Here is a 16,392-nt window from a genome sequence, read left to right as displayed (position 1 = left end):
ATATAACTGTAATCCCTCTGTGTGTGTATAACAAAAAAAAGATGAAATTTAAAAAACTGCATTTGTAATTCTCTTTTACAAGCAACATTACTTAAAAAATCATAGCCTTCAGTCTCCAAGGATAGCGGGATGCACAATGTGCATTCCTATGTCGGAAAGGAAATGCACCTGTTTGGAATCCTGTCTTCCTCTTTGGCCCTTCCCTTGCAGCCGCCTTCCAGGAGGGAGGCCAAGGTGGGTATCACCCTAGTGAGAGGCAGTCAGGATTTGTAGAAGGCCTCACCAATGGCTCACTCAGCTAACAGTCATGAGCACTGAGTCATCTCTCCAAGGAAAAACAAAATAGGTCATCAGGCTCTGGTGGCTTTTGCCTATAATCCTAGCTACTCAGGAGTCTGATATCTGAGTATTACCATTTAAAGAGAGTTCAAGCAGGAAAATCTGTGAGATCTTATCGTTGATTAACCATCAAAAAGCTGGAAGTGGCGCTGTGGCTCAAGTGATAGATCATTAGCCTTGAGAACAAAAACTCAGGGATAGTGCCCAGGACTGTCACAGGAAAAAAGGAATTCAATGTGCCTGAATGCAGTAAATGTCACAAAGCCATTGTATTTATTTTTTTATGAATATTTTAGAGGCTTTCTACAAAATTAACAATACATTTCTATTACATATAACCAAGCCCCTCATTTGAAGGGAGCTCATCTGTAGCTCCTCAGTAGATTCCTGAAACCCAGCCCTATCTACACTATCTTTTATCTTTGTATACATGCCTATGCAAAAGTTAAATTTATAAGTCAGGTACAGTAAAAATGAACACTAGTAACAAAATAGAGTAACTATAATATTGCATTATGACTTGTTTGCTTCCAGAATTCCCCATTTAATATTTTTGGATAGCAGTTGACCTTGAGTAACTAAACCCATAGAGAGTAAAATTAAAGATGAAGAGGACAACTGTATACACACTCACACATATAATATTTTCCTTGGCCTTTTTTGTGTGTGTTGTGTGTGCCAATCCTGGGGTTGAACTTGGTAGGTAGTAAATGCTGTCCCTTAGCTTTTTGCTCAAGGCTGGCACTCTACCACTTGAGCCACAGATCCAGTTCAGGTTTTGTTTTTTTCCTTTGGGTGGCTAACTGGAGATAAGAATCTTATGGTTTTTACTTCCAGATTGACTTCTAACAGTGAGCCTCAGATCTCAGCATCCTGAGTAGGTGTGAACCATCAGTGCCCAGCTGTCCTTGATCTTTAAATAGAGTCAACTGAACTACTCACAGAAAAAATAATAAACACCCATAACTTAAAATAATTTCATTTTTTTCTTGAAAAGCTGACTTCTGGAGAACAGCAGTGACAGTCATGGCCTTGTCTCCATAAACAATCACTTAAAAAAAAAAAAAAAAGAATACTCACTGCTGCTTGCCTAACAGAGTAGATAATGGGTACTTGGTTTTACAGGGGTGAACACATCAGTATGTAGCCTTCCTTCCCCCCCCTGCCCCCCCCTCCCCGTGAGATGCTATTCCAGGCTACTGATGAATATCAAGCAGTGATGGGTCTGTTTCGATCTTTCTGAGTCCATCTCCACAAAAGCATCTGAGTTCTAAGGGGGATACCTTACCTGTTTGGTGATATCATATACTATAACAGCTGCAGCAGATCCGCGATAGTACATGGGCGCCAGGGAATGAAACTGTAAGAACAATGAGCAGGGTTAGGCCACAGTGAATACACAGATTTTCAGCAATCTCCGAGTAAATACTATATTTGTATTCTATATCATCCCTACAGGATCTCTAAATTTTTCTTTGGATTCGTCTATATTAAACCATAAATTTTATTCCCCAAGGACACAAGAAGGCTCTTGTAGTTTACAGATCATAAAAATCTCCTTTCGAGCAAAAACCATAAACAAATTTTGCTTTATTTTATTTTATTTTTTATATTTTTGTTAGTCCTGGGCTTGAACTCAGGGCCTGGGCACTGCTTCTGCGCTTCTTTTGCTCAAGACTAGCACTCTACCACACTTGAGCACTTGAGCCACAGTACCACTTCTGGCTTTCTCTGTTTATATGGAACTGAAGAATCGAACCCAGGGTTACATGCATGTTGTGCAAGCACTCTACCACTAAGACATAATCCCAGCCCCAAATTTTACCTTAAATCCTATGAATTTTCTACTCTCTACTGCTCATCATTTATTGAATCAACCTCAGGCTGTCTCAGAATTATACAGCAATAAGAAAAGACACATTTTAAGGGGATAAACAATGCCAGCAAAGCCACTGACCCTGCCCCATCCTTGGCCCTGCCCAGCACAGCCAACCACCTCCTCTTCCACCCTTGGTCTGACTGGTAGAGCTTCTCCCCTACAGGAGGTCAGCCAGTGACGTGCCTTGGGTGTACTTCATTCCAAAACCTGACCACTGGTAGCACTGGGTCCTGGACTTTCACCCCAACAGGATAAGTGTTCTCAGAACATGTATATTTTGTGTTTTCAAAAGTGTTCATTCTTGGCTTTATTTTTATTTTCTTTTTGGTGTCCATCCTGGGGCTTGAACTCAGGGCCTGGGCTCTGTCCCTGAGCTTTTTTTTTTTTGTGTGCCCTAAATCAAGGCTAGTGCTCTACCACTTGAGCCACAGCTTCACTTCCAGCTTTTTGGTGGTTAACTGGAGATAAGAGTCTTCTTGAACTTTCCTGTCCTGGCTTTATACCACCATCCTCTGATCTCAGAGGATGTGTGAGCTAGGATTATAGTTGTGAGCCATTGGTGCCTGGCTTCTTTATTTTTTTTTTAATTCAAAAACATCATAGAAGGGTTTGAAAGTCCATTAAGAGAGGATAACTCACTACAGAATGGATAAACAATTTACACAAAGAAAAGTACAGTGGAAGAAGTGTAAATTATCAGTAGATGTTCAATTAACATAAAAAATTGACAATTTAAAAAAAAAATGAGGCAACTATTTGTTAAATACTAAGAGTTCTGCCAGGTACTGTTGGTCTGCAAACCAGGAAATAAGCCTTCACCAGATACTGAATCTGCCAGCACCCTGATGTCGGACGGACTTCCCAGGCTCCTTAACAGTGAGGGATACAGGTTTGTTGCTTATTCAATCAATAGCATTTTGATATGAGAGAGAGAGAGAGAGAGAAAGAGAGAGAGAGAGAGCATGTTTGTGTGGTAAAATATCCCATAATTATTAAAATAATGAAGATTTTTATGTATAGGAAGAGATATAATTAGCTGGGTTCTAGTGGCTCACAAGTATAATCCTAGCTACTTGGAGACTGAGATTTGAGGGCTACAGTTCCAAGCCAACCTGGAAAGAAAAGTCTTTGAGACTCCTATCTCCAATTAACCAGCAAAAAGCCAGAAGTGAAGATGTGGTTCAAGTGGTAGAGTGCCAGCCTTGAGCAAAAAGTCAAGTGAAAGCATGAGGCCCTGAGTTCTAGCCCCAGTATGGCTACAAAATAACAACAAAAAAATACTGAAGTCATGCACCAGTGGCTCATGCCTATAATGCTAGCTACTCAGGAAGATGAGATCTGAGAATCATAGTTCAAAGCCAGCTTGGAAAGAAGTCATCATGAGACTCTTATCTCCAGTTAACCACTCAAAAACTGTAGCTCAAAGTGGTAGAGCAAAAGAGTTTAGGGACAGTGCCCAGTCCCTGAGTTCAAGCCCCACAGCTGATCAAAAAAAAAAAAAAAAAAGGATACTGGACCTCCCATTAAATGAAAAAGTAGTCTCGAGGCAGCATATGTATAAAACATGTATAGTAGTCTGTCTCTGTGTGAGAATCACATGACAAAATGTCAATGGTAGGATGAGTAATTGAAATACATTCTTTATAAAACTGTATAGTATAAATTTTTACATATTTTAAGTTAAAGTTCAAAAGCAGCCTTAAAAAAAAATTGGGATGTGTGAGAGGGTTAAAAGAGGAAGGATATAGATCCCAAAGCTTTTCTAACAAACAACAGAATCATACTCATTCATTTTATTTCCTACTGGATACATCTCATTGATTAAATACTTGCCAAATGGAAGTGACCAACTTGGAAATTTGAGGCCTATGGTCAACTAAGGAATACGAATACTGGAGAGAAACTCACAATAGAGAGAAGGAAGCAGGCAATCCCCAGGATATTCATGCAAGTCTTTCCCATGAAGAAAAATCACCCTGGAACCTCTATGGTCTTCAGAAAAAGAAAGAATCTGCTAAGCTCAGACTGGACCAAGAAGCTCACAGCTGAACCAGGCAGTGGCCAGGATGCTGACAGGTCTTGGCTATGCCACTCTCCTCTGCCCAAGAAATGTCACTCAATTATCTCATGGGAGCATGATGCCCATTTTCCATGTGTGCCTTTCCATGTTCACTGACTGGCCCACCCCTGTGCTTGTCATAAGCACTAACCTTCCATAAATTCATGTGTAGTCCAGCCTTTGGCAATCCATTCCTCACACATCAAAAACAATCTGAACTCCTGCCCAAAAGGGAAAAAGCAATATGCCTTGAAACACTGCTGTTTTGCTAAGGGTAGGGAGTGTATATAAAGTATCCTTTCAACCCAATGATACAAAATGGCAATTCTTTTAAACATAGCTTCCATGTAAGGAAGAGAGTCAGTATAGACTTTATTTCTTTAAAACCAAGACACTAGAGACTCAAACACCAGAGAAGCAAACTGCGGATGTCGCTCTGCACAGAGTTCCTTTCAGGCTCTGATGCCATATACTGCATCTCAAATGGCTAGTGATGTGCAGGTCTCATGAATTATTGAAAATATCTCTGTTCATGATGCATTACCCATTCTTCCTTCCTCCAAATGGAATCACTTTGAAATAAATCTGTTGGTGAAACCATTTAGAGGACTTTATTTCTGGAGATGTGGAGCTTTTAATGAGTTGAAAGTTCATACCTAAATTCCAGACTCAATAATGCATTGACCAATACTAATATTTATAGAGGACAAAAAGGTAAATCACTTCCAGCCTACAATCTCTTTCTCTCCAATATATACACTTTTCTCATACAAATATAAAACAAATTGCACCAGAGTCAGCCTCTGACCAACATAACAAAATTCAATTTCCCTGAGGTCAGAATCAAGATTGATGACTGAATGCTCACACACACAAAAAGTCTTCCAGATAGAAGTTCATAGCCACAGGAGTGGTGAAGCTTTACTTTTCTAGTTCACCTTGAAAGGTTACTTAAAAATCAGCATAACAGCTACCATTTCAAAATACGTTCTTTAACTATCCAATGAAATATTTTCAAATTTGAGTGGTTAGATAACTTTCAAGTATCATTTAATGACTTAAAAACAGTCCAGAGTATTGTAAAAAGACAATCTGTCTCTTCAGAAGAAATGGTCATTCTTCATCTTTGCATATGTCACTATTTGGTGTTTCATTGCTGGGTATATTCATGGTGAAAGAGAATGGAATAGCTTTCCAATACTTGGAATTTCTTGGACTCCTCAGCTTTCACTGATAAGTGCTTTCCATTATTATTACAAAATTCCTGAGATGATCATCTTGCAAAGAAGGTTCAATCTTGGAGGTCTCAGTCTCTGACCACTGGCTCTGTGACTTTAGGCCTGTGATAAGGCAACACATTATGGTGGGACTGTGGGGTGGACAGGAGCCTTTTACCTTATCAGGGACCAGAGAACAAAAGAGAGGAATAAGGGCTGGGAAGGTGGCTCAGTGGTAGAGAGCTTGCCTTGCAATGCATGAGGCCCTGGGTTCGATTCCCCAGCACCACATAAGCAAAAAGAAAAAAGCCGGAAGTGGCGCTGTGGCGCAAGAGGTAGAGTGCTAGCCTTGAGCTGAAGAGCCGAGGGACAGCACCCAGGCCCAGAGTTCAGGCTCCACAACTGGACCCCCCCCCCCAAAAAAAAAGAGAGGAATAAGAAGGGACCAGAGTGCCATATACCCTTCAAGGGCATGCCCCTAGTGACATAAGGGCCACCTCTCAAGGCCCAATCTTTAACACGTGGGCTTTCAGAAGACACTCAATATCCAAGAGGTAGCAGATGCTAGGTCTGCCCATATAACCAGCAAGTGGCAGAAGGACATATAAGCATGATCTTTCTGGAAAGCAACTAGACAGTATATCTTTAGTCTTAAAACTGTTCATAATTTTGGATTCAATAATTCCACCTCTAAAGGGAATAATCAGAGATTTTCCAGATAGTCACAAAGTCATAAGATTTCATTCCAGAACTGCTGGTTAAGCAGAAGAACTAGGGTATGGAAACATAAATTTTAGTATAACCATATGGAATAGTAGGTAAGAATTACACTGAAGATTTTTTTGATGACAACGATGATAATGATGATGATGATGATGATGATGTAGTAGTAGTAGTAGTAGTAGTAGGTGCAAAGGGATTATAAATCCATAAGTCAGGTGATAAATACAGTGTTTCTTGGTCAACATCACCCCTTCCTTCATTCTACACTTAAGCTTTTGAAAAAGTTAATAACACATGAGCCAAGATTATATAACACAGTATTTTCACCAGGGTCTTATGCAGAACAAACTTGTAAGATGCTTATTTGAAAAGAAGATACCCTGGTAAATATAGCCTTAAGAAACACAGCATGTAATAATGCTTAGTAAGAAGCTTGCAAAGTTATCATTACATTCAAGGCACTGTAGAAATGAAACTTATTTGTTTCCTTTTAATTCTTTGTTTCCTTTGTTAATCTTTTTGTTGTTGTTGGTGGTGGTGGTGGTCATGGGGTTTGAACTCTGGGCCTGGGCACTGTCCCTGAGGAGTTCAGCTCGAGGCCAGCTCTCTACCACTTGAGCTACAGCACCACTTCTGGTTTTCTGAGTGGTTTTTTGGAGATAAGAGTCTCATGGACTTTTCCTGCCTGGGCTGGCTTTGAACCATGATCCTCAGATTTCAGCTTCGCTTCCTGAGTAGCTAGGATTATAGGCATGAGCCACTAGTGCCCGGCTTTTGTTAACCCTTTCCCAAGTAGTATTTATTAACATCCAAGACCTAGCCAGGCACTGTGGCTCATCCCTATAATCCTAGCTATTACAGAGGCTGAGATCAAAGCCTGCCCAGGCAGAAAAGTCCAAGAGACTCTTATCTCCAATTAATCAGCAAAAAGTCTGAAGTGGAGGTGTGGCTCAAGTGGTAGAGCCACCAGAACTGAGCAAAAAAGACAAGTGAGACCATGAGGACTTGAGTTCAAGCCCCCAGTACCAGAACAAATAGAAATAAAAACATAAGACCTAGGTGATCAGAACCTACCTTAGGGGCACAATTTAAAGAGAACTTTCTTCTAGGATTGGCCTGGCTCTTCATATTTAGTTTTCATATTTGGGGAAATGGCATGGAGTTGAGGCAGTGTCAGTTGTGACAGGTCAGTGACAACATCCATGTAAGGTTCTAAGTTCTACCTCTGACCATTTGCTTTGGAGGTAGAATCAATGAATTAAAGCATATGAACCATTTTTATACTCCAGAAATGCAATGTCCAGTTGCTTTTCAAAGAGATCATGCTTGTTTGTTGGAGGTGGAGGCAGTTCTAATACCTGCTATAGGTTGGATTTATCCCCCAAAGGCTCATGGATTAGCCAGGCAAACACATGTAATCCTAGCTGCTTAAAGAGGCTAGATCTGAGGATCAAGGTTCAAAGCCAGTCCAAGCAAAAAAAGTCTGTGAGACTCCATTCTCTCTAATTAACCAGCAAAAAGTCCGAAATGAAGGTATGGTTCAAGTGGTAGAGCACCATCCTTGAGTAGAAAAAGCCAAGCAAGAGCAGAAGACTTAATTCAAGTCCCAGTACCAGCACCCAAGAAAAGGAGGGGGAAGGCCTCTTGTTTTAAAGGTTTAGTCCAATATAGAGGCCTTAGGATAATGCCTAAGGCATTAGGATAGGCCAATGGGGACCTACTTGCCTTTCCTATTCTGGATTCTTCAGTGTCTTACCTATAATACAACTCTTTATTTTTCCTACCTCCTATTAACCCATGTAAACACACAACACACACAACACACACACACACACACACACACACACACACAATTTATCACTGCAATGAAAGTATTTATTATTCCAGAAATCTAATCCTTCAGACCACTCAGTCTGCTTTAGGCAAAATTTCTTAAGTGCAGGTTTTTCAAGTGCATCATAAATTCCCCAGCATCAGTGACATCCTGCAGGTCAGGAATGAGCAACAGTGGAAAATACATCAAGTTTCCAAACAAGTACAGCTCCAGCTGGGCTCTGCCTCCCCAGTACCCAAGCCAGAACACTCTGGCATCAGGTCCTACAACTTGCAGAATTGGTTTTCAAAGCATTATTTCTAGAGAAATCTGTCTCTGGTGAGTCAGATGCAGCCAAGGAGCCAATGCCAGTGTGGGAGCAGTCTGCAGATCTGCCTCAGGTGCCAGCTCATAGTCAACATTCGCACTCTCCCCAGGAATGTAGGTTCAGGCGAGGCCAGGGAGAGTCAAGGGCAGAAGCCAAAAGGAGCCTGGCTGCAGACAATTCAAACAAAGAGGGAAGCAGTGGAAGAAAATTCCGGACATTCCCAAAATTCTCAGCTGGCAGAAGTTGAATGGGAAAATGCCTTACTGAAGGTTCTTTCTGAACCATTCAGAAGAGCTCTGGCTTTCACATAGGCCCCCTCTCTTCACAGAAAAGCAGAGAGCTACTTAGTATGCCAGCCCAGACAGCCTGAAGCTGAACAGAAAAGGGGCCAGGAGAGACAATACACCAAATTACCAACAACAATTATTTCTAACTAAAGGTGCTAGAAAACAGCCCAGCATTTGCTTTATTATTTCTGAATCATTCAGAAATATTTTAACATGATTCATGATTTCTGCACTAACAAAGGATGTTGCTTTCTTTTTTCTTTCTTTTTCTTTTTTCGCCCTCTTAATGTGGTATTAAAGCTAGAGAGTTTCCTCAGCACCAAGGGATGCACAGCATCATGAGAAAGCTAAATTGGAGGTGACAGGGCCCCCTTCTGACAGGTGCAATAAAAACTTTCTTCAAGAAAAAATGAAGTGAACCCAAACCTCTACACACACACACACACACACACACACACACGTACGTACGTGATTTTTTTATTTTTATTTTATTGCTGTTGTAAAGTTGATATACGGAGGAGATGAATCAGGTAATAGTAATTTTTTTTTGTCAGTGGTGGGGCTTGATCTCTGGGCCTCAGTGCTGTCCCTTGGCTCTTCAGCTCAAGGCGAGCACTCTACCACTTGAGCCTCAGCGCCACTTCCAGCTTTGTCTGCTCATGTGGTGCTGAGGAATTGAACCCAGGGCGTCATGCATGCAAGGCAAGCACTCTACCACTGAGCCACCTTCCTAGCCCCAAGTACAATTGTTTTTGAACCATGTCTCCCCTTCCCTCTCCCAGTTTCCCTCCTGTCCCTACCCACAAGATGTACAGTTCCTTTTTCCACATAGTGTCTAGTGAGTACCACTGCTGTATTTGTTCACCCTTTGTTGACACATGATTTTTTAAAGGCTGTGACGCATGGTGCTGATGCTGTAATCCTAGCTACTCAAGAGTTTGAGATCTGAGGATTGTGGTTCAAGGCCAGCCTGGGAAAACAAGTCCTGAAAATTCTTATCTCCTACTAACCAGCAAAAGGCCAGAGGTAAAGGTATGGTTCAGTTGGTAGAGCCTTGACCAAAAAATTTGAGGGGCAGTACCCAGACCTTGAATTTAAACTCCAGGATGGGCATACACAAACACTCACAAAAAAGGTGGCATTTTTCCTTTGAGTACAGGGTGGAGCAAAGCCATGCCTTTCCCCTCCCTGTAGCACAGGTTCTATCCTTGCCAAACATAGACATCTGCCTCATTTCCTACCCCAGGCTCCCAAACATCTTTAAAAAAGAAGAACAAAATTGGAGAATTCACACTAATCAAGACAGCAGCACTGGCAGAAGTCAAAGAAAAAATTAGTTAGAATCCAGGGCCTCTGGGACAGCATCTTTGCCCAGGAGGCTGAAACCAGATGCAAAAGAGACATGTTTTAGAACATCTAGCCTCTGCCTTCCCTACCTCCTTCAAGTTTCTATAGCCTGCCCAAGACCCTGGGGAGAGAGTTTGCAGAAGGGACTTGATTAGGAATTAACAAGCAATCAGAGTGTTATAGGACTTGACCAATACCATGTCACCTTTCAAAATACCTAACTGTAATATGGATAATGAATCAGCACAGTCCAAGTTATAAGAATCCCTACACTCACACCACTGAGAAAGAGACATAGGCACAGAAATAGCCACCTGAAGAGAGGATGAGTAACTGACAGAGCAGCAGTAGCAGACAGGTTACTTCTCTTCTGAATAAAATTCTTCACAAAAGGGGTTCACTGATTCATTGAGTTCCTGAGGCAAGAATCTGAGACTACAGCATCACTGGCAGTAGACCTGCAACATGGGTAGGCACTGTCTACCACTGAGCTGCAGCATACAATATTAAGCAGCCTTGGCTGCTACAGGGCTGCAACCCTAGTGGTCTCTGTCAACTGCTGAGCCAAAGGGCTTTGTAGGCTCCACTCACTAACTGCAACAGCAGAAAACCTGTATCATAAGAATGAGAATCCAGATCTAAGGAAGACAGCAGAAAGCATGGAAGGAAAACTCAAATTTAGTATCAGTTACTTTTCAATAAAAGCACTAAAACAATTAATTGGACAAAGAACAGTCTTTCCAATAAATCCTGCTGGGACAGGTAAACAGACACATACAGAAGGTGAAGTTAGGCTTGGAGGTGGTGGCTCATGCCTGTAATCTTAGCCACTCAGGAGGCTAAGATCTGAAGATTTCAGTTCAATGTCAGCTCAGGCAGATAACTCAGAGAGATTCCTATCCCCAAAAACCCAGAAGTGGAGCTGTGGCTCAAGTGCTAGCCTTGAGCACAAAAGCTCAGGGACAGTGCCTAGGCCCTAAGTTTAAATCCCAGGACCAGCAACAACAACAAAAAGTAAAGTGAAGTCTCTCCATACAAAAGACACAAATGAACTCCAAATGAATCTTAGAACTATAATATGAATTAAAACTATGAAACTCTTGAAAGAAAACATAGGAGTCCATTTTGGAAGTCTTGGGTTAACAGACTAGTGCTAGTAAGAACATAAAGAAACTTCATATCCCACATTCTGGGAGGAACATAAAATGATCCAGCCACTTCGGCAAAGTGTCACAGTTCCTCTAAATGACACAGAGTTACCATCTGATCCAACAAATCCACTCCCAGATATATACCCAAGATACCAAAACACACACACACACACACCCCTTGCTGATGAATGCTCAAAGTGCCATTATTCATGATTGAACAGTGGAAATAACCCAAATTTTTATCAAGTGATAAATAAGCAAAATAGGAGCATTTCTACTTTGAAAGTCCCAAAGCCAAAATTCTCCAAAATCTGAAACTTGAGAACTGACGTGACGCTACCAGAAAATCCCACACCTGACCTCCTGTGCCAGGTTGTAGGCAAAACACAGGTGCACAAAAATATTGTGCAAAGTCCCCTTCAGGCTGTGTGTATAAAGTGTACATGAGACATAAATGAACTTTAGGCTTGGATCCTATCCCCAAGATGGCTCAACATGTTTATGTGAAGCCCTAGAACTCAGAAAAATGAAATACTGGTCACAAGAATATTAGCTAAAGAATTCTCACCCTGCATATACACACAATGGAATGCTATTCAGCCATCAATAGATGAGAACTGCTGATGAACCTGATGACAGAACTCTAAGCTAAAAAAATGAGTGGGGGGCTGGGAAGTTGGCTCAGTGGTAAAGCGCTTGCCTTGCATGCCTGAGGCCCTGGGTTCGATTCCTCAGCACCACATAAGCAAAAAGAAAAAAGCCGGAAGTGGCGCTGTGGCTCAAGTGGTAGAGCGCTAGCCTTGAGCTGAAGAGCTGAGGGACAGCGCCCAGGCCCAGAGTTCAGGCCACGCGACCGGACCCAAAAAAAAAAAAAAAAAAAAGAAATGAGTGGGCTGGGAGCCGGTGTCTTACGCCTGTAATCCTAGCTACTCAGGAGGCTGAGATCTGAGGATCATGGTTCAAAGCCAGCCCGGGCAGAAAAGGCCATGAGACGCTTATCTCCAATTAACCACCAGAAAACCGGAAGTGGTACTGTGGCTCAAGCAGTAGAGTGCTCGCCTTGAGCTGAAGAGCACAGGGATAGTGCCCAAGCCCAGAGTTCAAGCCCCATGACTGACAAAAAGAAAAAGAAAAAAAGAAACGAGCAACAAAAGTCCTAGGATGTGTAATTAGGAAATCTAAAGTAGCCTGTGAGGCTCAGTGGTAGATCAGGTGCTTAGCATGTGTGAGCCCCTAGGTTGGATCCATGGCACCACCAAAAAAGAAAACAAAAGGAGAAGGGAATGGGAAAAGGAGAGACTGAAAGGGAGGGTAGAAGAATGTGGCTTGGGCTGAGGGACTTGCAGGGAAATTGAGAGAAACAGCCAATATGCTCCTGGTTTCCTTCTGGTGTGACAATGATTGTAGTCATGGCTGCACAACTCTGAATACACCATTCATACTTTAATACACCATTCATACTTTAAACAAGTGACTGTATTGTATGTTAATTAGATCTCAATAGATCTTTTTTAAAAACAGAAAAAAAGTTGATAATACTCCATATGCTGATGTTTAGCACATCAAATGGTTAACATTTTTCAGTCAATGTAATGTCTAACGACTAAAACTCAAGGATCCAGAAAATATGGAAGCAGGCCTTGGTTGCTTTCAAGGCAAACCAGAGAGTGAGGACAAGGAGCAGAAAGGCTTGAGCTCTGAGTGGGTCCAGAATGAGTGAAGAGGGACCAAGCGAGAAGTCTCTGCCACAGAGCCCAGCACTTCACTGGGCACATCTAGATCATTCCTCAACATGGCCAATAATAGCTCTTAGAACAGATGAAGTAGTAAATATCTCTTAAAAGCCATGGAGAATTGAACATTTTTGGACAGCTTCAATTTTTTTCAGCATCAATTGAATAATACAGTGTTACAAAAACTACATGGGACAAAGTTTAAATATGTCAACTGAAACATATTATTAGCAGCTTCAATTTTTTCTAAGAAAATTGTGTTGGGTAAAACTTTACGGAAAAGTCAAAGGAAAACTCCTATAGCACCTGTAGGGAAATGTCTAAAGGAAGTTTCAGGCTGAGCAAGGTTGGCCCTCCATAGTACACAGAGCAAGCAACGCTATCACAGAGCCATTAAAGACTCACTCCACTTCTCTGGGAACTCATGCCCAGTTATGCTGACGTTGCCTTTCAGACCCTCCCTGAGTGCCATTAAAGTCTCCTCTTCTCCTCTCTGAGCCATGACACGGGTGTGGGCAGAAATACCATGCTCATTTTGTGATAGAGCTTCACTGTTTGCCCAGACTGGCCTGGACAGTGATCCACCTACTTATGTTTACCACATAGCTGGAAAGACAGTTGTGTACCACCATGTCCTGGCCTTCGCGAGTCTTTTGTGTGTGTGTGTATGTAAACGAGCAAGCATGCACGCATGCACGTGCGTGCGCGCGCACACACACACAAGTCCTAGCACTTGAACTCAGGGTACTGTCCTTGAGCTTCTTTTGCTCAAGGCCAGCACTTGAGCCACGGTGCCACTTCTAGCCTTTTACTGAGGAATCAAACCCAGGGCTTCATGCATGCTAGACAAGCATTCTACCACTAAGCCACATTCCCAGCCCCACAAGTCATTTTTTCATAGCAATGGAGATATTATATGCCCCAGTCTAAGTAAGAAATCAAAGAAGCAACTCCAAATGGAACTGTATGGGAAAATGTGACTTGACACTTCGGGACAAGAGTCTTACCTCCCCAACACAGATTCTGACTGGTGGGAGATGGCAGAGCAGAACTCAGCAAATAAATCCCTTTCTCTCCCAGGCCCACTCAGTGATTCCATTGATAGGAAATGTCTTGCTGGATGCTAGTTGCTCATGCCTATAATCCTAGCTACTAGAAGGCTGAGATATGAGGATCAAGGTTCAAAGCCAGCCCAGGCAGGAAAGTCTGTGAGACTCTTTTCTCCAATTAACTACAAGAAAACCAGAAATGGCGCAATGGCTCAAGTGGTATAGCACTCGCCTTGAGCTGAAGAGCTCAGGGACAGTGCCCAGGCCCAGAGTTCAAGCCCCAGGACTGACAAAAACAAAAAACAAACAAAAAAGAAATGTCCTGTGTACATTCTCCCTAAGAGGTCTTCTGACCTTCCTACCCTGTTCTCTTCACATTTTGTAGTGAAGCCTTAGTCAGTATAAGTATAGTACAAAGGGTACAAGATGGAAACCTCCCATTGTTCACAGAGATAAAGAAGTCTAGCCAGGTGCTGGTGGCTCTTGCCTGTAATCCTAGCTACTCCGGAGGCTGAGATCTGAGGATTATGATTCAAAGCCAGCCCAAGCAGGAAAGTTCATGAGACTCTTATCTCCAATTGACCACCAGAGAACCAGAAGGGGCTTGGTGGCTCAGGTGGTAAAGCTCTAGCCTTGAGCTAAAGAGTTCAGGGACATGGGACTGGGAAGGTGGCTTAGTGGTAGAGTGCTTGCTTTGCATGCATGAGGCCCTGGGTTCAATTCGTCAGCATCACATAAGCAGAAAAAGCGGGAAGTGGTGCTGTGGCTCAAGTGGTAGAGCGCTTGTCTTGAGCTGAAGAGCTGAGGGACAGTGCCTAGGCCCAGAGTTCAAGCCCCATGACAAAGAAAAAAAAAAAAGAAGTCCAACAGCCTTCACCCCTTTCCACCACCCTTATGGGAGCTATCAATGAATGCACGGATCTTAAAGAAGTTAAGCTGCTACCAATGTGGATGTAATGGTCAACTGGAAAATGCATTTGAAACCCATGTTTATAGCAGATTTCTTTATAGTCTCTGAAAGAATTAGAAAGGAAGCCCAGGCTACATGGTGGAGTGAAGAAAGCAATAAAGAAAGCAAAATGTGGGTGGCTTAGGAAGCTGGATGCTTTCTTCATACAAAGAAGGAAAGGAGGAGGATTCCTTTTACACTTCCAGTACTCAAATAAAAGAGAAGATTAGTACTGAACAGAAAGTAGGACATTAACCAGAACACTGTTAGGCAGGAGCTAGTATTGTCACCTCCCAGGTAAAACAAATACTGTGGGATTAGCAGATGGGAAGTGCCAGGCATTAACCTTTTAGAGAACATAGAAATCTATGTTTTTATATTGTCACATCATACATCCAAAGACATTGTTTAAAATTATGAAAGGAAGGGAAATAGTAGCAGATTTCTACAGGACAAGTAGTAATAGAGTAGAATAATAAGTCTTCTTGCATTCTAATAATTAATGTAAGAGAGCAAATAGAACTATGTCCAATCAACAGAAGGGATTCGACATTAGGAATCAAACATTAAACATGTCATTACAAGTACAATTAAAGCTGAAGACAAGCTGCCTAAACCAACTGAAAACCTGTCATCACTGGAGAGAATTTGAGACTCCATCAGAGAACACCAGAAGAGGCTGATCTGAGCATAAACTGGTCAGAACTCTGAGGATTAGTGGGCTGGATGCCTACGAAGATCCTGTAGTTGTTGCTGACGTGCAACGTGATAGTAGCGTTGGCTACTATCCCAAACTAAGCCTCTCCTCTCAGAAATTTAAAGAATGAGTGTCAGTACCTGGAGCCATGCTTCACATGTAAAATACCAGTGCTTCTAAGAATATGGACCAAGGGCAGGGATCCATGCTAGAGTACTTGTCTACATGCCCAAGCCCTGTGGCCATCTCCAGTACCATAGGAACAACAAAACAAAATTATGATTGAAATAAAAGATGGAAATTATGACACATTGCCATCTGTGTAGTAATTTTTATTACTATTTTGTTGTTGTAGGTCCTAGGGCTTGCACTCAGGGCCTGGAGACTGTCCCTCAAGTGTTTTGCTCAAGGCTAGCACTCTACCACTTTGAGCCACAGCTCCAGTTTTCTGGTGGTTCATTGGAGATAAGTCTCATTGACTTTCCTGCCTGGGCTGGCTTTGAACTGCAATCCTTAGATCTTAGCTTCCTGAGCAGCTAAGATTACAAGTGTGAGCCATCAGCATCCAGCTTATTTAGTACTTTTTAAAAATTATAATAATTAGAAATAGGATCAACTAAAAATTACCCATTGTTATTTTCCTTTGACATGGTAAGTGGTCTATTGTATCCTATCTCATCAAAAGCTGTCAATCTAGCCAGGTATACATGGCTCATGCCTATAGTCCTATTAGGAACCTGAGTTCTCAGGATCACAGTTCAAAGCCAGCCCCAGCAGGAAAGTCCTCTTATCTTCAGATAACCAGCAAAAAGGCAGAAGTG

General features: G+C 42.1%; 1 protein-coding gene across 1 annotated transcript in view; it reads right to left on the bottom strand.

Annotated features, from left to right (window-relative positions):
- Rab31 (RAB31, member RAS oncogene family) overlaps positions 1-16,392 on the bottom strand; it is a 143,100-nt gene that overhangs the window by 48,527 nt on the left and 78,181 nt on the right. Inside the window, exon 4 of the mRNA XM_042683684.1 lies at positions 1,628-1,699. Coding sequence (XP_042539618.1) covers positions 1,628-1,699 — 72 coding nt within the window. The remainder of the gene's footprint in view (positions 1-1,627; positions 1,700-16,392) is intronic.

Source organism: Dipodomys spectabilis, unplaced genomic scaffold (genome assembly GCF_019054845.1).
Source record: "Dipodomys spectabilis isolate Male_0828 unplaced genomic scaffold, ASM1905484v1 ptg000083l, whole genome shotgun sequence".
In the NCBI taxonomy this organism is placed as follows: Eukaryota; Metazoa; Chordata; class Mammalia; order Rodentia; family Heteromyidae; genus Dipodomys; species Dipodomys spectabilis.
Note: the sequence above shows the minus strand (reverse complement) of the source record. Positions and strands in the feature narration are given on the sequence as shown.